This window comes from Nipponia nippon, unplaced genomic scaffold (assembly GCF_047370975.1).
Source record: "Nipponia nippon isolate SJK-2023a ecotype South Korea unplaced genomic scaffold, ASM4737097v1 scaffold_2, whole genome shotgun sequence".
NCBI classification, from domain to species: Eukaryota; Metazoa; Chordata; class Aves; order Pelecaniformes; family Threskiornithidae; genus Nipponia; species Nipponia nippon.
The window spans coordinates 39,189,737-39,217,478 of NW_028262336.1; the positions used below are offsets into that span (position 1 = coordinate 39,189,737).

The 27,742-nt window shown below is 40.8% G+C and overlaps 2 protein-coding genes across 4 annotated transcripts in view; one reads left to right on the forward strand and one right to left on the reverse strand.

Moving 5' to 3' along the window:
* The window catches only part of PRRG1 (proline rich and Gla domain 1), a 35,480-nt gene extending 31,140 nt beyond the window's left edge, over positions 1-4,340 (reverse strand). For both annotated transcript variants that reach the window (XM_087758983.1, XM_087758982.1), the window contains exon 1: positions 4,189-4,340. The gene's annotated coding sequence lies outside the window, so the exon portion shown is untranslated. The remainder of the gene's footprint in view (positions 1-4,188) is intronic.
* A 192-nt stretch (positions 4,341-4,532) lies between these two features.
* On the forward strand, positions 4,533-26,525 carry LOC148055753 (uncharacterized). Of its 2 annotated transcripts, none has more exons than XM_087759406.1 (6): positions 4,533-4,686; positions 7,081-7,150; positions 7,620-7,712; positions 24,165-24,274; positions 25,387-25,482; positions 26,446-26,525. In XM_087759406.1, exons 2-5 carry the CDS (start codon positions 7,105-7,107, stop codon positions 25,465-25,467), a joined length of 330 nt encoding a protein of 109 aa, XP_087615532.1. In that variant the 5' UTR covers positions 4,533-4,686; positions 7,081-7,104; the 3' UTR covers positions 25,468-25,482; positions 26,446-26,525. The 2 variants fall into 2 exon arrangements, with proteins under 2 accessions (XP_087615532.1, XP_087615533.1); XM_087759407.1 differs by having other exon boundaries at positions 7,620-7,685.
* Positions 26,526-27,742: the final 1,217 nt, after the last annotated feature.

The following is a 27,742-nucleotide window of genomic DNA, read 5'->3' on the forward strand; positions in this document are numbered from 1 at the left end:
CACTGAGCAGGTACGCAGCACAATGTAATTTATAAAATGTGAGTGCTCTCAAACTTTCAAGACGCAATTGGAGGATAGTCTGTCTCTCCCCCATGTAAAGACATCCACTCTCAAAAAAAAAAAAAAATACCCAAAGCAGCATTCTTAGTTTGGAAACAGACAACACTTCTTGTGCTACTATATTGTCCAGGAGTCTTAGCACTGGATGCTAACTCCAGTATGTTGGGCTATGCAAGTATGTTTCTTGTCTGATTTTACAAGTGTATTTCTGAACAGATGCATAACTTTTATCGAAAGTTAATTTACATAATTATTATCTATCATTAAAAATAAGAGATAGCCTGAAATACGCATAAAATAGCTTTCAACAAATATATTTCCTTAGCAAGCCAAAACACATTGTGTGATTTTAGGTAGTTAATATGTAATTTCTTTAACTTTCAGTATGAAGACATGCTTTGCTTTTGAAATGTAGTGATTTTAATAATGGTATTCAGCAACCTTGATTAAAACACAGATCACTTGATAATCAGTACCATCAAAACTGCTGGCAACAAGACAACAGGCTAAGTGTATTTCAGACCTCACAAATGTATATCAAATTTTACCTAACAAGAATCAGTAAACAAAACAAAGGTAAACAAGGAAAGGGCTGGGCATTGTCAGATTAGATTTTAGAAGGTCAAATAGTCAACGACATCTGAACTGAAACAAAAATAGCTGGCAGGAGAACAGATACTAGACATTAGGTCATTTAATCCACTCCCTTGCCAGTTTTGTATTGTTCTCTACTGCACATTGCAAGTGCTTTTGTTTATAATGTGGAAGAGGAGAGGAAGCAAGGGACAGGGGGGAAAGAAAGTAGATTGTCTTTGGAGGCTGAAGCAAAAAAAAAAAACCAACCCAAACATTAAAGAAACATGAGCCAGAGAAAGACAGCAGCCTGGAAACACAGCTGATGATAGGAATTCATGAAAGAGGAAGATGAAAAGCAGCAGAGAAGTTCAGAATTGAGCTCAGAAACTGAAAGCAAAAACTCTTAACAGGATGCTGCAAGAAAATATAATTCTTGCCTACAGGAACCTGGTGTCATTTGTTGAGTAAATGGGAAGAAATGAAGCATACAAAATTTACGGGATTAATGGAAGAAGGAAATGGAGGGACAAAATGGGTTAGGCTTTTCCCAGCACTCATACTGGGGATAAGTGGTACCAAACGCATCCTCTTGTTCCCCCGCCCATCCAGCTGTTTACAAGAGCCAGGTAAGGGAAATCATCCAGGGTCAAAAGTCATATATTTTTTTAACCTGATTAATTCTGTGATCCACCTCACCAGACGGATATGGAAACAGTTATGCTATCACAAGTGAGGGAGGTCACAGAGGTAGGCAGGACAAAATGATGGAAAAGAGGATCACAGGAAAAGGGAGCTGTTTAAAACGACACAACAAACAAAAATGGTTCACAATACTGTGGTCTAAAATAAGTTAGCACTGTCCTGAGGCGTATTTTATCCCTGCTTTTGCCAAAGAATTCCTTAATGACTCTACATAAATTACTTTAAAATGCTGTTTTCAGTTTGGACACTAACTGCATGCATTTTATTTTAGGGGTGCCTTTCCCAAAATCTGAGTGCTTGATTTGCAAAAGCAGCATAGGCTTAGACCAGATATTCAATTTATTTGCACCCGTGCACTTGTTTTATCTTTCGTTCTTCATGTGGAGTGGGAAGATGATTATTTCTTTGTCTTGGGAAAGTTTTGTCAATTAAGGGGGTATTTGTCAAGTACTGAGACATTAAGGTGACAAGCACAATAGAAGACACAAGGAAATTTATAATTCTATAGTTAAAGCAGAATCTGAGCGCAGATTTGAGTAATGTTCAGAAAATAAGTCTTGACGTCACACAACCGAAGTAATGAGGATAAGACCAAAATACTTTGTCTCTTTAATACCTTGAGTATAATAGGATTTTTTTATGCATCAAACAATATGTTATAACTTAATAGGCAACTGTAGTTCCATCTAGATGTATAAAGAGGCTGAATTAAAGCTAACTAAAAAACTTAGTTCTCCTCTTCTTCATTTGTGAGTGCTTCTGGAAATGACAATATTAGTACAGTTAGTCCAACTGTGTGCAACCACCCACTTCTAACAAAGGAAAACTGATGCCACCATGTTATAATCTCAACACCTATACGTGTTATAACCAGATGCAATGCTTTGCTGTTTGAACTAACATGTTATCTTGCAGCATTAGTTGGATGCAAATCTCTGGATGAACTTGTGTGAGCAAGTTCATCCATGTTTTGCCTGGGGATTTCCTGATATTTGCTAATTCCAAGAAAATGGAGATACTCAGGAATTCCAGGCTCTATCCTAACCTGTTCTGGAAAATAAACTTCTCTTGTCTAAATGCGGTTGAAGTGAGATGGTTGAACAGATGAGTAAAAAGTCTCACTCCTCTGTTTCCATGCAGTCCTCTCACACAGAAATTCCCTATCCCCTCTTCTCTGGCTTCTAATCTCATGCGCCTGGCCCAGCAAGAACTACTCTTGCAAATTCACCCTTACTGGATGCCTACTCAGACTGCTAGTCACCTCTCACACTTGTAAACCTCCCCCACGACTGCTTTATCAATGCACTCCCTCTGTTCCACACAAGACCCAGAATGCGCAACATCGCAGTTGCGCAATCCCTTTACACAGGTGTTTGCGTGCCTATGTGTATACATACACATATACACATAAAAACCCCAGTACTTTTACATACATACGTATTCATTTATGTATTAAAAAAAATAACCTCTTTCCTTCTCCTATCACATATCTTTCCTTGAGCTAGCGTAAGCATCCCTATGGCAGTGCAGAGAACCAGACGCAAGGACTAACTCAGTTAATCAGAAAAAACATTTAAAAGGTTAGTGTGAACCTGCAGGTAATACTCCATGCCACTTCACCCCACTGCTGTATAAACAATGGTGCCAGCATGGGGAGAAGATGGTAGAGAAGGCAGCAACGAGCAGCAGGGCTGCAGAAAAAGCACGACTAGTTGTTTGTTTTTTTTTTTTTCAGTGACAGTGCCAGCCTATAGTAATAATAAATTTAAGGTGTTGATTTTAATCTAGAACACCAACATCTGCCTAACTGTCCCTCTTTTCTCCCCAGACTTATCTATGGCAACAGGGTAATGAAAACTTGCATTCTTTCAAGTGTCTTCATTTGCTTACAGTCGCCTTCCCTTTACTCACTGGCTCGATTCCTCTCCGTTTTGTTCCCAAAAAGCCTAGCCACCTCTTGCTCTTCCACCCCTCAACCAACACAACATTCAATCCCACCTTCAGCTGTGATGACACTGGGGCTCCCTGCTCCCCTCCTGTTTCCTGCGGATATGAATAAATTGTTCCCTTGCCGGTCTTGGGCCTGGGAGGGGTCTCAGAGCCCAGGAGCATCAGGCTCATAGCCTCAATACACCTACCCATACTCAGCATCTTAAAAGCTGCAGTGACTGCCCTGGCTACCGCAGATCTAATACAGATGGAGTCTGGGTGACCCTGCTAAGAGTGAAAAAAGTTTTAACAGGAATGTGAAAGCTTCAAATGGTTGTGGTTTTACTTTGTGGTTTTGTTCTGGTGGTGGTGTTTTTTAAAACTTAAGGGAAAAAATTTAATAGCTGCCTATTTTGGAGACAACCATTAACCTCTTTCAAAAAGAGAAGTCCGCAGCATTTTTCCTTTGTTAAGTACAGTCAAAACACTTTCTTCCCTGGCTTAACTGGAAATGGCACAAACCCCTCGAGAGAAGTTTTCCGGGCGGCTCCGCCAGCGCCGGCAGCCGCGGAGCCCGGCAAGGGGAGGAGGGGCCGGGAGCCCTTCACCCCCTCTCCGCTCCGAGGGCCTCCCCGTCGCCCCGCCGGGCGCACCCCCGCCGGACCCCCGCCCCACGCACACCGGCCCGGCAGCGCCGACCGCGCCTCGGCCCGCCCCGCCCCGCCCCGCCCGCTCGCCCCCGGGAGCCCCGCCGGGCCCCTCACAGGCGGCCCCGCGGCGGGCAGCCCCTTCCCCTCCCCGGGACGCCCCGCGGACCCCCGCCTGCCTGCCGGCACCGGCCCTCCCCCACGGCGCGGCTGCCCGCTCCGCTCCCGGGACACCCCGGCCAGCCCTCCGCCCGGCCCGGCCCTCCGCACTCACCGCTGCCGCCCGAGGCGGCGATCCGACGGCAGACGGTGTGCGGGCGGCGAGGGTGGCCGAGTGCTGCCGGCCCCGCGCTGCCGCCGCCGCCCCGCTCGCTGCCCCCGAACTCTCCGGTGCCCGCCCGGCCGAGCAGGCGACGCCGCCGCGCATGCGCCGCGGGCGGCTCCCCGTGCCGGCCGCCAGGGGCCGCCAGCGGGGGACGGTCGCCAGGCGGGGCGAGCCCCGGGGCCACCGGCCGGCCCAGGGCCTGCGAGCCCGCCCGACCCCGCCCGCTGCCCCGGCCCTGCGCCGTGCCTGCCCGGTGCCTGCCGCCGAGGCTTTCTTCCGAGCTGGCCGCGGGTTCAGCGGCCCCGGAGGGCGGGCGCGGGCCCCCTCCCTGGTGCAGAGGGATCCTTCCCGCCGCCCCCGGGGCCGAAGAGGCCCCGTTCGTAACGGCCCCCAGGCCTAAAGTTTGTACCAGTTTGTCTCTATGGATACACGCAGCCTTTTCTTGTGGTAGGGAAGTCACTTTTTTTTTCCCCCGGCAGTTGTACCCTGTGATGGAGAGCTAAAATGACACAAAAAGTTAGGATTTCCCCCTTCACTGTGTCCCCGTGGGTGGCTGTGGGGGGTCTTGCTTCTCAGAGGTCTGGGCCTTTGGGTGCGCTCAGATCTCATCCTCCTGGTAGATGGATTTCAGGAACCTTAAACCCCTAATGTCCCACATTAAAAATTAAGGATGCTTGTGGGTTGGGTGTTTTTTGTGCTGCCCAGAATTGGTGCTAACCAACTTTTGGACCTTAATCTGAAACCGAAGGGTACATTAGCTTAAAGTTTTTTGGTTTGTGCTTAGTACCTTCTTTTTTGCCTCTGTGATTTTTAATGGATGCGTAGAGAAAGAGGATAAAGCTGCTCAGAAAATTCACAGCGGATTAATAGTCCCTACCTGACTTCAAAGGTGCTGTTGTCAGTGGTGCAGTAAATGACTTAGAAACGATTCACAAAAATAACAGCTTGGCTTGCTGGAAGAGAGATTGAGGTCTGGTGTGGAGCGTAAAATGCCATTTATTCTGTGAAAACAGAATTGAAGCTCCCTATAAATATACAGTGTTTTTTGAAGTTTACATTGCTGTGGCCTTCATATTCAGTGTTCTGTGGCTTCAATTTTTAGTGGATTACTATTACCAGTACTTTTTACCTTTAATTTTGTATTAGCAGACAACTGGTAATCAGCAGAAAAAGGAATGAGGTAATAGTACAGTCACAGAGACATTTAGGGAACAGAAAGATGAGACACAATTTGCAATAGTTCAGACATGTCTCAGCTTCTTTAATGGATCTTGAGCTATAATTAAAAGTTAATTCTTTCATATATGTCAACTGAGACCTGACACTGAGACCATAAAGACTTAAATAAAAGAAATTACATTGATATGTCTGACAGTACTTTGACAGAATTATCTAGAAACTCAAATCCCTTGAATCAATGGGAGACAAAATACCTTTGCTCTTTGAAAGTTCACCGAGGCCCTGATGACAAATGGGCATCAGTAGATGACAAATGGGCATCAGTAAGTCCCACATAAATTTCATATGTAGCTGAATCAGTCAGGGTCACAGTCAAGTTTAAGGAGAAAAAAAAAAGATAAGGTGGTTGATAGTGGTTAATATTAGTATTACGCGCAATACACCTTTTCTAGTTCACAGTTTTCTCAGTTTCTGAATTTTCAGTACTCTCCACTAGTGTCTAATATGAGCTCTTCTAAACAAAAGACTTCACAGAGGACAGGTTTTCCTATGTGTTATTGAGCTGATAGTCAAAAATGCTCTGCAGAATTAATTCCAGTCAGATATTAAAAAGTTTTTCAATAAAGCCCTCAATCTTATCCATTCATTTCTGTCTATGAAAGACAAAATCTGTATCAAAGAAGAATGGTTCAACTAAACAAAAAATTTAACGTTGCCTAATTAGATTTTTATTTATTTGTTTAAAACATTGTTTTTTATAAACTCAAGACTACAGGTCAAAAATCAAAGTTGAAAGGAGGAAAAGGGCTTTGAAAATTTTAAAATTCTATTATGTTCTCTGTAATACAACACCATTAGCAGTGTAATACTTACTCTTATAGTTGAAATGCTGAGAAAGCAAGGAGAGACACACTGTACAAGCAAAGACTGGGTGTAGAAGAAAGGAAGAATGTCCTGAATCATTTTCATGTTTCATTTTGTATTACATTTGTCACAGTAGGATGTATATTTACTGAACATGGGTTCTTATATGCTTATGATGGTTTTTTTTTACCTTTTCCACATGGAAAAGTTGTAAACTCATTTGATCTCTTGAGAATTATCATCTCTCTTGAGAATTATCACCTTTGTAAGTGGCATATACTTGCAGCTGTCTGCAAAGGCAAAAGATGTTGAGCCATTTCTAAACTCCAGCAATCCTTGGTTGCTAAAATAACCTCGGGGGGTATGAGCAATTTTAATAAATGACAGCAATCACCAGGCATTTTAGTTTATCCTGAACACTAACCTACACTGAGATGGTTTCATTACTGGAAGAACATAAAATTGTTTTAAAGTTACTTTAAATTGTTTCAGTTGCCCCTTGTCTGCAGCCAAAGTAGTAAAACGTTTGCCAAGAGAACAGTGACATGTTGAGGACTGCCAAGTAGCATGACAAAACCCATATGATTTTCAAATGCTGAGTCTGATGTTTCAAGGAATGTTTAAGTTTTGCCAATAGCAATTCAAAACTGAAGAAGAAAATATGAAATTTTATATGCAGTATTGGCAGAGTTTTAGCTCAATTTCTCTTTTCCAGAAGAAGTTTCCTTTTTTGCATCCAGTAAGAGTTGCATCAGTGAGAAAAACACTATTATTGCTTATGTTGGTAATACTTTTTAGGACTGGAAAAGCATCTTCGGTGCTATGAAGAAGGAATCCAGAGAAGACTCAAATGCATTTAGAACAAAAGGTACATTTTAAATTGTGGGATTGTAATTGCTTTTGAAATACAGATAACTTTATATTCTATTTACAGTTTGGTCTGAATCATCAGAACCTCTGTTTTGAATTGTAGACACATAATTCACTAATCTAATGATTTATTTATTTTCTAAAATGAAACTGTGTTTTGTAATTCCATATACAGATACCAATTAGGTTTAAACACAATAAAAATAAAAGATGGCATTTTATGACTCAGCTGCAACTTTAAAAATATTTTTACTAAATAAATGATGGGAAACGTACAAATTTTAGAAACTGTCTGTATCTTAGACTAGAATATTCTTCAGAATAATGGCCTCAAGTTTGTACTGAAATAACACCACTTGAAATTTCCATGGCATGAACAAAAAATAGTGGCAAGCTCCATTAGGTTGCCTGAGAGTAAGTTGCCTTCCTCGGGGTGGTCTCATCTGACCTTTTGCATTTTCTTGTAGGTGATTGGGACCAATTTTCATGTAAAAGGCTGAATTGCTCTTCCTGCCTGCTGCAGCCTAATGCAGGTACTTGCAATGCTATTTTCCCTGCTGGTAAGTGAGAGTGGGAATATCTGGTGGCTCATTCTGGCCCTCTCACAAGACAACAGCAGAGGCAGTTCCCTCACCTCATCTCAGCCTCTTCCCTTCTACTGTGTGGAGCAGCAGCTGTTCTGAGTCCCCCTTCCTGTCCTTTCCCCATAGTTGGCTTTAACCTGGAAATTGTTTGGTAAATTGTTGTTGCTGTTAGAGAGAATGAAAGGGGGAAAGGAACTGCTCCTGCAGAAGTGTGGCCATAGGCTGCTGCAGCATTTGGAGTTCAGGACGTGTGTATGGCTGAGTCACGAGACTTGGATTTGACTCCTAATCCCAATGCTGCCAAGTTTGGCCCATCCTGAATCTAGGGCTTAACATTTTCTTCAGTGTCTTGACACCTGATTCTAATACCATGATGCCTAATGACAGAGCACTTTCCAGGGGTCCCCATTCTCTGGTATTCCCATCAACCATGGCATCAGTCTGATTTCTACCAAATACCTTAGTTCACGCAGCAGGCAAAACAGCAGTCTGCGATCCTTTGCAATGATGAGGTTAGAGGTGAGAGCTCCAGTGTCCACACACACTTCTGAAATTTGTTTGTGGGGAACTACCCAGCTCTTCCATGCACCTCTGACACAACCCCATGAGCATCTTGCAGACCCCTGAAAGTCTGGAAACAGGAGATGTGCACTACATGAAGAAAAGAGGCAGAGAAGTCAAAGGCATATGTGTAGGCAAGGCCTGAGAAAGAGTACCAGTTTTTAGCAGAAAGAAAGGGACCTGTTGCCACTACCTTCTAAAATATATGTGGGAAGGGGCTGTTCGGTAACTTGTGTGGAAGCTCAGGTTTGTTAGGAGGCATGTGAATGTGAAAGAAAGTACAGCAAAAGTACAGTTCTTGTGATGGAAAGCCATTGGAAATGTAGAAGACAGCAAAATAAAGAAAAGTAGATTTGGCAAGTCTGTATCAAAGGCAGCTAATCAGGACAGGCAAAGAGAGACAGAAAATCTGACTCAGAAACTCTGTTATGGAGAAAGGAGATGCTTTGACAATTTTTAAATTCATCTTTAAGGGATGAAGGAAACTCCCAGCCAGGTACAAGCTATGTGGAATTCAACAATCTCCCTGAAGTTTGGCTGGACAACGGAGACAGGCACACACCATTGTAGGTTAGGTCTCCAAGAGTCGTGAATTTGCATCTGCCTTTCTTTGGAAGGCAGGGAGTTTAGCTGTAATAATTTACGAGTGCTTGCCACAGGTTGTTTGAATATGTAGTATTCGACCATATCTATTTAACTTAATAGCAGGTGGTTGGGAAATAACGAGGAAGGGCAGTAGATGAAAAAATTCTTTACAAGGACTAAGAGACAATATTTAACTTAATAATTATGCAGTACTTTCTTCCTTGATTCCAGATGCATTGCACAGTTTGTTTGTGAAGGCTTAGAGCCAAAAGCTCAAAAGGGCAATGAAAAAGATAAAAAAGACTCTGAACAGAGGACAAGAAATGTCACAGCTATATTGGAAGAGAGCAAACTGTCATTGAGCCTTGCTGAAAGGAGTGGAGGCATAAAAGCAGACCAATCTTTAAGTAGAACTCATTGGGGAATCGTACAGTTATGTAGACTTTCTCCTCAGAAATGAATCAAATTTTAAGGATATAGTTTAATAAAATTTAAACTGGGAGAGGTGTCTTGGTTCCAAGGTGGGATTTCCAGACAGAAAGAGACTCATTAGTATGGGTAATGGATTTGCTGTGTAGGTATTCTCCTTGGATTTTTGAAAACAAATTCAAATCTTTGTTCTTCTACTTCCCATACATGAGGTGGGGAAACATTTGCATTCCACTTCTTGGAGATGTTTCACTTTATATAAATAATTAAGTATTCACTGGAACAGCAGTAGTAAACCCATCTACCACCTGAAGGTCTTAACTTCCTGCTAAGCTGAATAACTCTCAATTTTCATGAAAAAGCCTTAAACCTCAGTTTCTTCATGACTTCTGTTATGGAATATAAATAATTTTGAAACTTTATGTTGTATCTGCTTTCATCTCTGAGAGTAAAGAGTAATTTGTTTTTGAAAAGATTGTCATAGGCTAGTACCTCAGGGCACCTTTAGGAGGTCCACTCCTAAATCCTTAAGAAAAGAGGTACAAAAGTGAGAATACAGCCAGACCATTCTGGGGTGAAATAATTACCATTGTCATGTAGCCCAGGAGCAGGACAAGGAGTGGGAGAAACAAGGGTTCCAGCTGAAGGGACATGGAAGTCCAAAACCGATCTCAGTAAAAGAACTGACAAGACTTACAAAAATGAAAGGAAGAAGAGTTGTGGCTAGCACAGTAACTGTGATTCTATACTGTTTTCTAGAAAAATATAATATAGTATATAAATTTAGGCCCAGTGTGCGCGTATAAAGAAAGTGTGCCTTACAAAGTCTTCTTTTTTATGTGTATAATACGATACAAGTAAAGATACTTTTAAATACAGAACTTCCTTCAAACAAGCAAGGGGAAAAATATAAAGTATCATTTACTGCCAAGAATAGTGCAGGTTTATTATGGGTGCTGTCTTTCAAACTCACATATTAAGTCTTCCTGTTTATGCTGTGCATTGTGTTTGCACAGCTAAATTGTACCTTGCACTAGAGCATTTCCCTGGATGTCACACTTTCACATAAATGTTTATTATCTCTTTGTCATCAAACAAAGCAAACAAAGGTAAACCCAAGAGGTTTCTAAAGTGCTACCTCAGACACAGATCCAATGTCCTCATTACTCAACGTTTCCTGCTCTGTAACTTTTTCTCATCTCCTGACAAATGACAAATTTCAGCACTGAAAGGGCTATTCTGAAAACAAGAAAACTTGTCGTCTTTTGCCATCTAGTTTTGAAACTTCTGATGGCACAAAAAAGCAATAACTGCTGTGGGGATTGTACAATATTTTCCAGCGTATTCAGGCATTTCTCCCCTCCAGTCCCTCTGCCTTGAGATCTTGGACTGGAGGAGCATTCCTCTCAGCCCTGTAGGGCTACAATAGCTTCTATTTAGGGCCCGTTAAAGTTGCCTCTTAATCAGGCAGAGGAGTTGGTCTGTAATGGTAGCGCTGATGAGTGATGTTCCCAAGGAGCCGAGCGTGTTGCCTTGCAATGACCCCTAACCCTGCTTCTGCACTGAAGCACTGCCTCGCAAAACCTTCACATCAGCAGACAGGCTTCACTAAGCAGTTGCTTGCTGCGTTATGTGAATTTGCACCACATTAATGAATTATACACTCTTGGGCTATTTTCAAGTGCATTTAAATATCACTGTGTAATACATTAACTGGATTCAAATATTTTAAATTTTTTTATAATCCTTTATTATTCCAGCTCAACAACATTGGAATGTTTAGTGTTCTGAATGACTGACCGCTCACATCTAAATGGCTTTGTGCTTTCAGAAATTAATTTATGATTTGCTACACTCCCTTCCCAAACACTGACAGGATTTGATGTGTGTTCCAGTTGTGTTGTGAATTGTTCAGAAAGCACCATTTTGCATCTGTGAAGGCATTCACCTGAATCGCTGTAGATCACCCAAGTGTGCTGTTGATATTACAAAGTAATTGCAAGTGTATTTCTATTCCATAACCTGCAGTAAGGAGAGCAGGCTGCATGTAAGTCCTATGCCATTGTTTTTATAGTGTATGGTTTAGTTTGATTGGTGGCCTCCATGTGATCAATGAAAGTGCCATAATTATTTTTCTGATCCTGAGCATTTATATCTCTCAGAATTTCTTCCGTGGTGTTGAAATAAGTAATGAGAAAGAGAAAAAGAAACAAATAAAGGGAAATACATAAAAACAAACTGGATGCTTTAATTGTGCAGTTCTTCCCTATACATCAGCAACCACAAAACCCCCAGCATTGTATGACATGAGTCTGCAAGTTAAGACAGTGGTAAACTTTGGAACTGAAGATTATGTGCCTAGATCCCTGCTGGGGCAACAAAATAAGCAACTTCCTAATCAGGGTTTCTGAGTAGCTTTTTTTCTCACTGGAAAAGAATGTAAGAATATTCAGACTAACATCCTGGGAGAAAAACAAATAGCTGATGAAATAATACTGTTCTTAAAAGAGAGTCTGACAACTGTTAGGAAAATTCCAGTTCCCGTGATATTTGTGGAAATAAGTGATTTTGGATTCACACTACTAGACTCTGCCCTGTGAATTTGGAATATATTTCAGTACTGTTAAGAAGAGAGGAAGAATAGGAAATAGATAAGTGACTTTTCATTTTATAACACCATAAAAAGCTTTTAAAAGTCCATCTGGTATAAAAAATAAATAAGCAACTATGTTTAACAGGGCTGTTCTAGCAATCTCAGCATCCCTGTAACATCACAAGCAACTCAGATTTCTTTTCTGTGGTTTATAGTGTCTCTCCAGAACATCTCAACAAAATAGCATCCTTGCAATGCATTTTTTTCTTAAAGTCTGTTATGCTGTTTGTATTATATATTTGATACATGCATTTAGCGACAAGATGAGCATACAAAACCAGCAAATGTCCCAAGTATAAAATCCAACATAAATTTAAATGACTGGAAATTGACTTATTTAGCACTTTGTTACTTCATGCTGTCAGAATTCCACTGACATGATCTTATAAGATGCAGCACTATGTGCCTTCTAATTGTTAACAAAAGTCTGAGGAGAATTATATTTATTCTGTACAATCCTCCAAGTACATGTCTTGAATTTACTCACAACACAATGGTGACAAAATCCTCTGTTGTGCCATAATTCTGCTAAATGAGAGACCTTATTAGACGATCCAACTTCTTTTCTGGGCAGAAGAATAGGTCTCTGGGATGAGTGACTGATAGACCAGATGGATATCCTGCCATTCAGAGGGACCTTTGCAAGCTGGACTGATGGGCCAACACAAGTCTCATGAAGTTGAACAAAGAGAAATGACAAGTCCTGCCCCTGGGGAGGAATAATGCTGTACAACTGACGTCCTGGAAAGCAGCTTGGCAGAAAAGGACCTGGGAGTCCTGGTGAATGCCTGCCTGACCATAAGCCAGCCATGTGCCCTTGTGGCAAAGAAGGCCAAGAGCATCCTGGTCTGCATTAGGCAAAGCATCGTCAACAGGTGATGGAGGGAGGTGATCCTTCGCCTCAGCTCAGCCCTGGTGAGACACATTTGGAGTGCTGGGTCCAGCTCTGTTCTCCACAGTACAAGGGAGGCTTAACTGGACAGAGTCCAGTGAAGTGCCATGAAGATGACTGAGGGACCGGAGCATCTGTCATACGGGGAGAGGCTGAGAGAGCTGGGACTGCTCAGCCTGGAGAAGGGAACGCTCAGGGGAATCTTATCCATGTGTATAAATATCTGATGGGATGTTTATCCCATAGAAGACGAAACCAGACTCTTCTCAGTGGTGCTCAGTGACAGGACAAGAGGCAATGGCACAAACTGAAATACAGGAAATTCCATTTAAATATAAGAAAAAAACTTTTTTTTTGTGGTGAGAGTTGTCTAACACTGGCACAGGCTGCCCAGAGGGGCTGTGGAGTCTTCATCCTTGGAGATATTAAAAAATTGACTGGACATGGCCTTTAGCAACCTTCTCCGAGCAGAGGTTTGGACTAGATGATCTCCAGAGGTGTCTGCCTGCCTCAGCTGGTTTGTGCTTCTGTCTCCAGATGGGTTCCGTGTAAATATAAGTTTTTCAGGGTAAAGACTATAGCAGTGGGTCTGAAACATAGGACTGGGCCAGGTCTTGTGTTTTGAAACAAATTGTACATGTTTTGAGCAAAACAGAAGAGACAGGTATGAGGAACAGAGTACATGTAGAACAGGTCTAGTTGCAATAGGAGGGCGTAGGCCTGATTTACAGAACCAGGGTGCAGCAGGTGGCTGCCATGAGATGAGGACCAGGGAGCAAGAGCTGTGGGTGGCAGGGGGGGCAGACACCTCCCCCAGCAGCTTCCTAGGCCAGGGCAGAGGCCTCCAACAAGGCTTCCCAATGCTCTTCCTCACTGGCCCATGGCTTTCGCTACCATCATCATCTCAGAGCCAGCCCCGTTCTCCCAGTGAAGGTGTTGCAACGTGCTGGGGCACTTCAGGCCCTGACATCTAAATTGTGTGCACACTGGACTCACTGTCCAGTTTAAATCAGCAATTGTTTCACAGCTATCCATGACTAACCTAACTGAATGGTCAAAAAGGTGCAAAGAAAGAGATTTTAACGTCAGAAAAAATGTGACTATTACTGTTGGGCAAGACAGCAAGCAGTGATGTGAAGTGCTAAGGCCTTGTGTTAGTGAGTAAGCGTGTTAGTGAATGAAAGGCTTTCAGTTCACTGCACCCAAGCCTGCATGAAATCACGAGGTTTGAGCTGTATCAGCATCAGTGATGTCATCATTTGCCTTCAGCTCTGAGGCTTATCCTTCTTAGCATTGCAAAGAGCTAGTGACTTGCACGTATTCATTCACAGTTTATTTTGAAATGTCTTAGCTATTCTTTCTAAATATCTGAAGAAATTGTAGGATGGCACTGGAGGATTATTGCTGTTTGGATAATGCTAGCCTGTTTCTACATAGCTTACAGCCATATTAGCAAACAATTGATTTGTGGTCAGGAGCAGGAGCAAAAGTAGATTTAACCTTCAGGCCAATTTTTGGTAAAGATACACTCTTCGTACCTTGCTTTAACTTTGTAATATCCAGCAACCCTGAGAAAGGGTCTTTTTTTGTAACTTATATCCATGTTGGAGCTGAATCCAATGGTGAAACCTACAAGCTGTTCTGATAAGCATTCCACAGTTTTCATCTCCACGGCTGATAGAAGACTGGTAAGAAATCACCTTAACAAAATCATGAGCTCTTAAAGAGAAGAAAAAGGAATACAGAAATAGGAAACTATGTTAGACGAGTGAAGATGCGTATGAAAAAATGGTGTGGCTGTGAGGGATCTAATCAAACAGGTTATGGAACAGCAATATGCAGATTGCAGAAGCAACATAAAGGGTGACAAGCAGTCATTCTAGAAACATGTTAATGATTAGAGGAAGGCCTAGGAATGGTCTTTCTACCACTTAATGAAGAGGAAGAGCAAGAGATATGTGGAGGGTAGTTATCAGTATTCACTGTCAAAAGAGGTTCTGGTGGATTTGTCTGTAGTCCTAGTCCATTCAGTACATGTTAAAATGGAAAATATGCTTATTACATTGTCAGATAATATGTGGAGAAATTGCAAGTATGCTTGAGGACAGGATTAGAATGAACAATAATCTTGATAAACTGAAAAATTGAGGATGAGATTCCCTAGAAACAAATGAAAAGTATTACACTTAAGCAGAAATAATCACCTGCACATGGTGATACCATACCTGGTATAGTATATCAGTTCTTCAGAGGAGGATCTAGGGAGGGGTCATGATATGGTAGATCACAAGCTGAATGTGAGGCTGAACTGAAATTCGTATTGGGACTTACAAACAGTAATAGACCGAAGGACATAAAAAGTCTCTTTTCCATTCTGCTCATCACTGTTAAGGCCTCTGCTGGAGTACCATATCCAGGTTCTCAAGAAAAACATGTAGGACAGTTGGAGAGAGTTTAAAGGAGATCATGAAAATGATCAGACATCTAAGCATGGCTTACCAGGAAAGACTGAAAGAGCTGGGATTGCTTAGTCTACAGAGGAGAAAACTGAAGGGAGATGTGATAGCAGTCATGAAATACATAGAAGCTCTTCTAAAGAAGAAGGGAATAGTCAATTTTCCAGGTCCTTGGTGGACAGGGAGATGAGCAGAAGAGATTTCTGTTAGGTTTTCGGAAAGTCTTTCTCATGGTAAGCTTAATAAAACCATGGCATTTATTGCCTGGATAGCTTGCAGAGTCTCTATCATGGGTTCTTTTTAAGAATAGGATAGACAGGCGCCTGACAGGAATGACAGTATCACTGATCTTGAATTGGGGCAGGAGAATTACAATGACTAGGTGCTTTCTTGAAGTCTTGTTGGTTTCTTAGATAGAAGTTTCTACCAGTAAACCTCAAAGCAGTTTTTTCAAGAGTTATTATATTTAAATAATATGTTTATGATTAAAGAATTCCATATATTCCCAGTCCATAGGTATTTTAAGAATATTTACAATTTTAAAACCCACTGGGTTCCTGTATCCTGGGAAATCTCCAGCAACCCAGCTGACAACCAACAGGTCTACCAACAACCTGTCATCTCAGTTGCCATGCAATAAAAACTTGCTGTTGTTCTTAACCTGTAGCGTTCTTTTAAGCCTGGCATTTGGCTGTCAAGTGCTGGTATAAGTTTCTCACATAGATCAGCATCTTAGATTACTGGAGGAGGAAATTTTGATTCCACATGTATTCATCCTATATATCTGTCATGAGGTAGTTCTGGCTAGAGTTGAGGCTTTGCATAAGGCAATCTGCAGTAAAAGGCAACACCAAGGAACTAACACTGCGCTGATCCTTTGAGTTTTGAGTAGCACCAAGCCATCACCTGTGCCTACTCTGCAAACAAAAAATTGGTTCCGAGATACATGCTATGATCTTTTGGCAACAGAAATACCAAAGAAACATTACTTGCTTGAAAAACAAGCAAACAAAACCAAAAAAACAGTGGCTCAAGGTCTCATTTTATGAAAAATAGGATTTATACATAATGCCACAAAGAGAAAACAGCACATTACCTGAGATTTGCATATGGTCTTTCTCAAATGTTTCCAGATACTTCCTTTCTTCTGCTAAGCAAAAGAAAAGCTGATAGTTCGCACTGAAATAATTATCATTCAAATCTCTCCTTGTAATACAATTTTTTTTCTTATTTATTTGCCAGCAAACATTAGGATTTCACCTACTTATGGCAACAGATAAAATTCCATTGCTTGGGAAAGCCGAGAGAATCCTTAGTGGTTTATCTTTCCCTTTCCCTTTATGTGGTGTCTAGAAGTCTCGTGGCTGGAAAGGTCTCTCCATTTAAATCTTATTTGGTCTCTGTTTTATTAAATGGAATACCTACATCTGATTGGCAAGATGAAATTGCTTAGAAGGAAGGTGACATGTATCCCTGATATAGAATCATAGAATCATAGAATCATAGAATCGTTAAGGTTGGAAAAGACCCTTAAGATCATCGAGTCCAACTGTTAACCTATCACTGCCAAGTCCACCACTAAACCATGTCCTCGAGCACCACGTCCACCCTTCTTTTAAATACCTCCAGGGATGGAGACTCAACCACTTCCCTGGGCAGCCTGTTCCAGTGCCTGACTGCCCTTTCAGTGAAGAAGTTTTTCCTAATATCCAACCTAAACCTCCCCTGGCGCAGCTTGAGGCCATTTGCTCTCATCCTATCGCTTGTTACTTGGGAGAAGAGACCGACCCCCACCTCGCTATAACCTCCTTTCAGGTAGTTGTAGAGAGCAATAAGGTCTCCGCTCAGCCTCCTCTTCTCCAGGCTACACAACCCCAGTTCCCTCAGCTGCTCCTCAAAAGACTTGTGCTCTAGACCCTACACCAGCTTCATTGCCCTTCTTTGGACATATGTCTGTTTACCTGTTAGAAGAGAGGGCTTACAGGTTGATTGAAGACAACTTCATCACTCTTCTAATGCCACTGCATCTTGTAGTGAGGTGTTAAGAGAAGGATGGGGAAAAAAGAGAGATATATGACAAAGCCATATGATATTACATCTTTAGCTATTGTGATGTACAGTCCTGATGAATTAGATAGCCAGTTAACTTTATGAACAGCTCCTATAGGCAGTGCTGTAGTAGATTCCTATTCTGTAGTAGCTCCTATTCTGCAGTAGATGCTTTCTGGTTGTTGGCTCTGAGCTTCCTTGAACAGCCTCCTGCCAAGACATGGACTTTGCAGACCTAGACCGTTCCCACCGACAGCCTTCAAAAGGAGCAGCTGGAGTTTCCCAGCCCTTTGCTGTTACATATCATTCCCTCAGTGCAACTTTGGTGGTTTACTGTAGCACTTCCCTTATCTGTTGCAGTGCCAAGTGAAACAAGTTTGTATAAACATTCAGTGGCAGTTTCGTGCAAACACATTTTATTTTGCTTTCCAGCCCTCTAGCAGTATGTACATTGTCAACTGTTACATTTCAGCCGTGAGGTGGCCCTTTCAAACTCAGGGCTAGTAAAATATTAAACTTTTATTACAAAAAGTGAAGTATTAACATGCTCTTCAAATGTGTTAGTATTTTATCCAAAGTATTTGATAAACAACAGCATTTGTTGTTTCCCCAAGGAAAAATGTCATGACATTTGTACTGTCATACAATCAGTTACTGTATCCAGACTTAATAGCTAAGGAGACAGGAGGAAGGCTTTTAAGAGGAAAACAGTTTAAACTACTGTGTCAGGCAAACCAGGGAGATCAAAATTGTGTTTTTCTTCCTGATACTTTTGGTTCTACCAAATTCACTATATCAAAGTGAAGATCGTATTTTTATCTTACAGTGTAATTTTTGCTAACACAACACTGAATATGTCCTTGAAATCCTATTTAAAATGGTGAATGATCAATAAAATGTATAGCAGCTTTCATTTTTCGAATTTGTTTAAAAAGTCTGAATCAGGCCAAGTAAGCAGACATTTGAATGCTTCCATAGTTGCATTTATATTACATTATGCCCAGTTTGTCAGCAATAATGCAACATATGGGGACAAATTCAGATTTGGCTGGAAAATAAACATTTTTGTATTGCTGTCTGAAGTGGTGTATTTCAGATCTCCATTAAGCAAGCATATATTGTAAAAATAAATTCCATTTCCTGATTTTATATTCAATTTTCATGTTAAAAATAGTTCTTTTTACTGTTGTGTTGTATTGCTTTCTAGCATATGCTGATTATTAAATAAAGGATTTAAAATATACAGATAGGAAAAAAAAATATTTTGCAGCTGAATAGTGATTCGAAGTCAATGAATTTGTTCTTAGGTTTGATTCTTTCCAAATATGAGAAATTCATGAGAACATTTGTATTAGCTGTTTGAGATAATATAAACCAACTTTGATTTCTTCTGGGAACTCTCTATAAATGCATACCATAGTTGCATTTGGCTAATGAGTTCAAGTCATGCAAATCATTAGTTCTGAAAACTATCAGGTTAAAATTCATATTTTTTCAAGAAAAACATTTTTGTTACAGATGGCTTCTCAAGTTATTGCAATGTGAGATGTTAATGATATTTTCTTCCATCATTTATCCTTCTGTTCACTTTTTGACATGCAATGAATATAAAGAAAATGAACTGTTTCATCTCAGCTTGTCTTGAGGCTTTACACACACACACATACACACACAAATACATAAAGTTGTTGGTTTTAATTGAATTTATATATGCATCACGGAAAAATCTTTTCTGTTGGTCTCAGGGTGTGCAAATATTTGTTAATAATAATTTGTTAATTTAAATTTTGGCTCAAAATTGGTCTCACAGTGTTCTTTAAAATCTCTAGATCAAAGGCACTTTGGAAAACACCTAATAATACCAGAAGACCAATGCTTTAAAACTTTAAGACTTAAATTAAAGGTTTGGTTCCACAGACAGCTGAGCTGATTACTTGCTGTGGCTGAAAGGAGGAGAGCTTCCTTCACCTTTTGGTCTTCCAGTTCCCCCTCTCTCCAGTTCTCCTCTCTCCTTTTCCCTTACCTCAGCCTCGTTTCTTCATCTTCCCTCCTCCAGCCCTTCTCCAGTTCTGACCATCTGATCTATCCTTCCCACTCCCCTACCTTATTCCAGCTCTGATGCTCCTCAGGACCTCACCCATAGTGGCAGCAATGAGTTTTTACTGACCCACCTTGTGGAAATGAACTCTGAGGTGCATCAGCATCGATAGACTTAGGAGACACAGAAGCGACAAAGGTTTCGGGAGTATTGTGTCACCAATAGTCACCCACAAAAATTACTTTAACCTAGAGGTCAGGTATCCTACTGACAGAAAGTCCCTGAATGTTTCTGAGTTCTTCAAACATAGAGTTGTGGTTTTCCGCACTTCATAGTATAGAGAAAATCAAAAGCAACCGTCTGCCTGCATCTCTGTTTTGTCACTTAGAGTTACAGTATGGCAATTTCAAAGAAATAATGCTAATCTATGTCCAGCACTGACTAATGAGATTCTTTTCAGCATGAGCATTTTTACACTCCATCGGCTTTTGTGGATGGCTTCCTGTAAAACAAAGATGGTGCATTCAGTACAAAATTTAATAAATGGGGAAGAACAGTTACAAGGTTTTGTTCTCCCTATTATAATGTGCCTGGCAACTAAGGACAGGGCAAATTCGATTGCAACAAGAAACTCCTAATGAGTTTGCCAAGATGCTATCCCCAGCGTGTCTCTCTAATGAGGCTGAGAGACTGTGATTGGGAGTGATATTATATTTATTCTACACACACAGAAACATTAGCAACCCTTCGGAAAGTTTAACTTCCTTCCTAGCAGTATTAATGGATGGAAAATGAAGATTTTTTTTTTTTTTTTTCCGCAAAGCAAACAAATTAAGAAAAAAGCACAGGAACATTTGGTTCAAATCAACTCCAGAAGTTTTCCATCCAAGGGGATTTTTGCATATTTTTATTCTTCTGTCATTTAAAAACTAGACCAATTTTTTTTTTCTTTTAAACTGATGCCCTGAGCAGCCACCTTACTTGGCCCAACAAAATCTCACAGTAAGTTTTTTAGAAATTATAAATATTCTCCATGTTAATGAAAAAAAGTCATCCTTTCCCTTTACCTAAAGAAGCATAAACATACCAAAATACCTGATAATCAACCACACCTTCAACTAGTTTCAGTTAATGCAATTTAGAAGTTAATGTATTATGTTTTAAAACATCATAAGGTGTTTGTTTGCCTTATGGTTAGCAAGCATTTAGACATTTAGATTTTTAGGCTTCTACAAGAATCAATCTGGCTTCTCAACTTTTTCTTAATTGGAAGCCATACTTCTCAGAAAATGAATGCAATCTGTGAGAGTCTAAGGGAACAACAAATATTCTTAATAAGATTCTTAATAAAGTCACAATAATTTTTAATAATTACAGAAAGCTATAAGATAGTCATTCTTTCAAAGTGACTGTCTCACTTGTACATGAATATGGTAGTATCTGAAACCTATCAATGTCAGTAAGGTGTTTTTCAGGCCCCTGGAAGGTGCTGTCAGTGAGCAGCAGGGGCCAGGTGCTCCCCCAGGGACAGGCAGGCAGGAGCTGAGGGCAGTGATGTGACCAAGCAGGGCAGGGATGCGGGAAGCTGGAGACCAGCAAGCTTGCGGCATCACTGAGGCAGGGACTGGTGGCCCCAGGCTGGGCTGAAATGGGGCTCCTGATCCCATGGGCAGGGTTGGGGGAGGCCCTGGGGGTGCTGGGCAGGGCCAATAAAGCTAATTAATGCACTCAGGGCCTTTACAGATATGTATGGGCTTTTCTTTGATGGCCAGTAGACATCTTTTCACAGTTGCATTAGTCTCTTTGAACAGAGTTTAAGGTCCACATTGACATGGGAGAAAACTACTTTTTTCGTCACCTGTTCTGAGACAGAGTTGGAGGAAATTACTGGCATGGGAAAACTTCTACAGCTTGTACTGTATCTGTTCTACAGATAAAATATAAGTTCATTTTTTCTGTATTACATGAAATAGAAAACACATTGTGGAGGTTGAGCAAAAACTCTGAAGTCACTTGCTACAAGTGAATGTTTCTGTCATAATGTGAGCATATTATATATCTTTTGTACTGTACAATAAGAACTAAATAACAATCAGTGGTGTACTGAGGATTTAATTTTTCAGGAATGTAATTGATCAGCAGTAACAGATGCTGGGAAAGGGATTTGCCTGAGGTAGGCAGCTCCAGGAGCAGGCGTAATGCAGCACCAATTTCCAATGTAGGTGTAACTGAGCAAAGGTTAAAAAGAACATAATTCAGAATAAGAAACCTTCTTAATGGATTTATAAGCTTAAACGTATTTTGTGAATGATCACATATAGTAGTCATCAAAAGGTTAATGTGCTCAGCAGTGGGAGCTACATTACCTACGCAAGCCCAGTTAGAGGAACGCTGCTGAGATAAGAGTGTCAAGATCCCAGAAGTCAGGAATGGCAGAAGTCTTTGTAGTCTCAGCTGATGGCCTCCTGTGCTTGTGTTGTAAGGTAGTCTTTAGTTACAACCTCACTGTCCCATTCAATTTGCAGAATAAGCAAGGCTTATCTAAAGTGAGATCCATACTGCTTTTCCGTAAGTGTTTACAAATTAGACATCTAGTCTCAGCTGGATGTGTGAGTAAGTTCTCTTTCTAGTCACTGGAGGAAAATAGTCATCTCCAGAGGGTAATATGTGTCCCATCTGGAGATGGATATGTAGGATTTTCAGAAAGGAAAAATTCTCAGTAGTGTCTTCATAGAGTGAACTTTGATAATTTTTGAAGACTACAAATCTAAGATTTAAATCACTGAAGTTAATGAGGTCAGTTCCCTCCTGTGTACAAAGGAGAGTTTCCTTCTCTATGTTTTGGCCCCTGGCTGCACACCAAAGCAAGGGGAGCAGAAGACGCAAAGTCTTTCTGAAATACAGTCTCCCATAGGTGGCACACATGCAGTTTGGTCAGTCTGAGGAGCTGCAAGTGGTTTGGCTATTGAGTGACATTAGACTTTTTATGAATTGTAGTTAGTTTTCTAATGAGGCTTTACCAGTAAGTGCAATCTGAGATTACTTTTTTCTCACTGGCCAGTTGTCAGTGGGTAAATTGTGATTCCCTAGCTTTATTCTCAGAAATGTCTGAATCGTTAGGGCTGAAACTTTCCAAAGAAATAGCATTGTGCAAACACCAGATATGGGAAAATTTCCTTGTAAGCAATTGAAGTTTGCATAATCATAAGACCTCAAAACCAAGGTCTTTTAATAGCATATATGGCCCCATCTGTAATAGAATTTATTCCGGCTGCTTGTATTGCGATGAATCCCAAAATATGCAAAGGATTACCCAGATGTCTAGCAGACCCCCCTGATTTTCTTTATGTCCTGAACATTCAAAGTATTTTGAGAAAGTTTCAGTGAGCATTCTGGTCTCCAGAGATTTAAACAGCCCTACAGTCTTTTACAGGCAGATATGAACTCACTCTCATCACATTCTAAGTCAACTGGGAGCCATGCTGATGTTTTAGCACATTGTTGAGCCCAAGCTGATATACTCTCACAGGGTTTATTAGCTTTGCCCCTTGACAACAGCTTTACATAGCTTCTAGCTTGGAGATGCCTTGTATCCAGTCTCTCTGGACCACGTCTGCCTCCAGAATCTGTGTAGAGGTGCCCGTGGGAAAGGAGTTTAAGAAGTGCTGCCTATCTTGTACACAGGGGAGGCTGCTGAGACAGTGCTTATAATATGAATAGTAAACTTGCTTACAGCTGTGAGACTTCCTTTGGCAGCTTAGAGGGAACTGTCCACAATCATAAATGCACACTGTGCAAACGGTACTGTATTAACTCATTATAATGGTTTCTATTTTGTTACTACCCGGCACCGTTATGCACACTGAACAGAAACTGGATTATCAGGAAGAGTGAAAACCCGTCATGGGACAGCTATGTCCCGTTAAATCCAACAAACTCAATAACTTGCAATGGCTTTCAGAGCATGTATTATTTATTATCAGTCATACAGTCTCCCTCAGCTGTTTTTCAGATTTGACCTGCACTGCAGAGTTTTGCCAGCAGAGTTATTTCAGCTGCAAGTGTGAAAATAATCATATTCCCTTGCTGATAGAGCTGTGCTGCAGAAGAGAGCTTTTGTTGGTTTGATTAATGTTGCAGGAGAAAAAAACATAACCAAGTTGACAGAAAACCCCTCTTCAATGAATGCACACTGCATCTGCACTAGGCTACTGTGCCAGAATAGCTGTCCTCAAACTGGGGTGTCAGCAGAGGCTCTGTAGGAGAGATGAGCTCTCAGAGATTAAAAGAGTCTTTAAAAATCAGTCAAAATGGAACCTACATGTAAAAGGAGGAATAATAATTTTGCTTATTATGCATCACGGAGAGGGTTACACATTATGTGAAATCCTGGATGTGTTAAATTCAATAGGAAAGGCCCTGTTCTTGTAGGCACAGAACTAAATGCAGGATTCAGGCTGAAATTTATTCTTTGGCTCAAGCAGTCCCCGTAGAACTAACCTGTTTGTCTCTTCACATTACATCTTTTTTGTTTTCCAAAAGACTCCTAGTATTTAATTCTTTAATATATTGAACTATAATAGTTATTCTTCATTTCTGCTTATTGGAATGCCAATATGTTCTCTTTCCTTATTGTTGCTTTATTAATGCATTGTTTTATCAAGGTAATGGAAATCGTTAGCACAAGAAAAATATCCATGGTGAACTGTGAGCTTGTAGGGATTAATCATCTTTCTTATCCTTTGAGAGTTTGTTTTTAATTCAGGGAAATCTCCTAGGCTGGATGGACTGGGGGAATGGACTGAGGGTCAGATGAAGCCAGAAAATAAAACAATCCTTCAAAGAAGAGCATTGCTTTGTGCAGTGAACACAAAGGTAACAGCTTGAACAGAGCAGAGGTCTGGAAAATGCTTTGCAGATAACTACCCACTGGGTCCCGGCTGCATCTTATTGCAATACGCTGCAGTGCTGTCTTCATTAAAATTGCTTGATTTCCTGGGATGTGTAAGTTGTGCTTGTCTTCCCCCTGTTGCAACATACAAAGGCTTGCTTTCTCAGTAGTGTTAGTTAGTTCTGTGCATACGTCAAGTCAGTGTTTAATGCCTTCAGGTAGTCCCAGGGTACTCCTCATGTTGCTTGAAGGCCTCAGAGCTACACCTTAAAGTGATTAAAAAATCAAGACCAAACTATATTAAAGGCTGAATTTCAGTTTATGAACTACTAAGACAGGTGATCTCCTCTGGGGCGATGCAGCTTACAAACTGGAAGATAAAGCACGCAGAGCTGGGAGATTGGACAACCTCAGGATCACACACAATTTTTCTTCCTGAGGAAGCCTCTTTACATGCCTATCTCCTGGCTAACCCAGTCCTCAATTTTGTAGTCGAAATAATAGTAGTAACAAGAATACACTATCCTAAGGGTAGATGTATATAATGAAACCTGAAGGAGACCAGATATTTGATGAAACCCACTAAGTTCTTCATTGCTGGAAATCTTAGTAGAAATTGTTTAGCTATGACAGTGATGGGTAGGATTTTAAACCCCTAGATAACTTGACATGAACTAGGAATAATGATGATAGTATTGTGTGACTTGTATTGTATTTATAAGAAATATGAATGGTACAATGTTAATTGCTTATGTTTCTGTCTGTTAGATTTATAATGTTATCATACAGATAATTACACTCAGCTAACTGGGTGAGAAACATATTTTATATCTCAGGTGGTAAAGGATGAGTAGGACTGAATACAGAAGAAGTCCAGTTTTGAACACTGGTCTTTCATCAGAGACCATCAAGGGTCATTTATCTGCCTCACTGTACTTTATCTGTCATCCGTCATTTGAATAGTATCCTTTAAATTTTTACATACCTATTGCCAAGGATCACTGACTAGAAAAAAGAGTAAACTTTATATCTGTACAATAGTTCATTAGAGGAAATTATTCAAAATTCAATTAATTGTCTTAATTTTTTCTTCGAGATGTTAAAAGCTGTGTCTTTTGAAACCGAGAAACTGTTATTTGGTTTTGAAATGAGATTTGAGAAAAACAAGCAACTGTGATATATAAACTCACAGGTTAGTCAAATGCAAAGGTAGGTGGATGTCATCTAATATACTAATTCTGTAGTCACAATTAAATCATAAAAATTAAAGTTGATAACAACAACCACAACTGCTTTCCATCCTAAAAATTTTCACCAGAAATTACAGAGGCATAATTAAGCTAACATAACTGTACTAATATAACTGTCTATATAGATGCATATTCCAGTATGAGAGTGGCTTTTTCTGGTCTAGCTGAAATCAGTTCTGAAGGAATTAATGCCAAAACTGGAAAAAAGCCCTCTTATAATTAGACGAAAGTGTCCACATATGAATTTGTATTAATGTCATTGTAGCACTTTAGAATCACAGCTTACCTTTTATTACCATAATTTTCCATGTGAACAATCTGTAATCTTCTGTCAAATGCCAGTAGCATTAACACAATCTGAGTTCAATCTTGCATGAGGGTCCTATTCTAAAATAAATTCATCTGTGTTTCAAGCTGTTCCCTGCATTTCCATTCTTTTTTTTTTTTTTTTTTTTTCTGTTTCTGGAAAACTATGGTAAAAGCTGACTAGTCACATTTTTTGATTTACACTGCTGACATGTAAGTTCTGTTAGAACTTACGGTATTTTACACCCTCTATTACAGTGTTTCATTCTTCTTCAAGTGAAAATGTGTATTTACACATAGTGTGTCTAAAATGGCCTTGCCAGTTGAATAAATACTGCTCTGTATATACAAGAATATTAAGTTGCTTAAACAAACATGTGAAAGTGTCTCAGTTGATTGAGGAGAAAAACATTTGTGATCCTAGTGCCATGCTGGTTTCTCTGTGTTGATCAGGACACATACTGGTTAAAGTAAGTGAATCTGCATGTGCATTTTATCAATAAGATGACTCGATAATAATCCTGATTTACTTTTGGGAAGGCCTGAGGGATGTGTGTTTCAGGTATGACAGTGGAGTAAATGTCATCTCATATTTGCAGACACCTACAACACGTACCAACAGAGCTGTTCATGCACAGGCTGTACTCTTCGCATCACCAGAGCATCAAGCAGAAGGCAGCAGTGGTGCCTCCCAAGGAGCACGTGCATGTCATTCCTCCATTCTCAACACTTTATTAGTTGTCATTGCACTTTTAGATGTGATGCTTTATCAACTATAACAAGATACCAGTAACAGGAGGGCTGTCATAAAAAAGAGGTGTCTCCGTATCTTTTCTGTCCCAGCTATATGTGAATCTGTGCATGTGGATCAGATTATTGACCTCTTCTACTCTTGGGATGCTAGAAGGATGATTTTCATAGCTGCCTTGTTGAGTCCCTGGGCCCAAGTCCCTGAAGGGTCTTGAGAATCCTTTCAGCCCCTGGACGATGTCCCCTAAAAATAGCTGGAAGATGGCTTTTCCTTTATTTTCATGCCAGTTGCTTTTCCAGATGTCTGGAAGCCTTGCCAGTCAATGCATGAATATCAGTTATTGCACACATGCTGTACAGCTGCTCTGCAAAGGTCTGCACGTGTGCACAGTGAGCCTGTGCTAACCCACTTGATATGAGAGCAGTGTGCTCATCGCGTATGTACATGAGCTGTGTGAAGCCACAGAGACCCTCAGCCAGCATTGCTCAGGGCCTCCCAATTCCCTATAACAGCCTCCAGCAGGATCTCTTAGCCATGCTTTTTCTAGTTGAAGGCAAATTGCCTTTGGACCCAGCAGTTCAGCATGCCTTTTCATCCACTTCAGGGAACTGTGTACTTGTACAAGTAGTTTTGCTTTAACTGCGATGCTGTGATGTAGAGCCTCGAGAGGGACGTGGGCAGTATCTGACTGGGGAGGTGTTGATGATACCATACACCGGCTGGCTGGCTTACTCAGCCCTGCCAAAGGTTGCCATCCTGCTGCAAAGCTGGCAGAAGTAAGCGCTCTTTAGCTCCTTCCCTTAGCAGCCTGGTGTTGTGGCTGAAGACCATCTTTGTTGACAGTTTAAGGATTTGCTCTGGAGGAGTTGAAGTATGTGCACATACCGCAGTGTGCCAACTCTTCTCTGAGGAAAATAGCCTCTGGCAGAAAAGAAGAGACAGTTTTGAGACAGAGATTATTGTAAAGAGCTTTGGCAGGACTTGCTACAGCTCTTCTGTTAAAGCCCTCTGTGGTACTGATGTGGAGGAGTCCTACAGACCTCTGTAGGAAGAAGAACAAAGTCCCATTTTATGTACAATGACAATATATCTTTCTGATGTAAACCCCACATTCCTAGTCTACTGGGAAAACATAGTCATTGTGG

Coding starts and splice junctions, on each gene's coding strand:
- LOC148055753 (XM_087759406.1), top strand. CDS start 7,105: ATGAAGAAGGAATCCAGAGAAGACTCAAATGCATTTAGAACAAAAG. Junction 7,713..24,164: donor CAATGCTATTTTCCCTGCTG/GTAAGTGAGAGT, acceptor TTTTTAATTCAG/GGAAATCTCCTAGGCTGGAT. Junction 24,275..25,386: donor TTTGTGCAGTGAACACAAAG/GTAACAGCTTGA, acceptor TTTTTCTTCGAG/ATGTTAAAAGCTGTGTCTTT.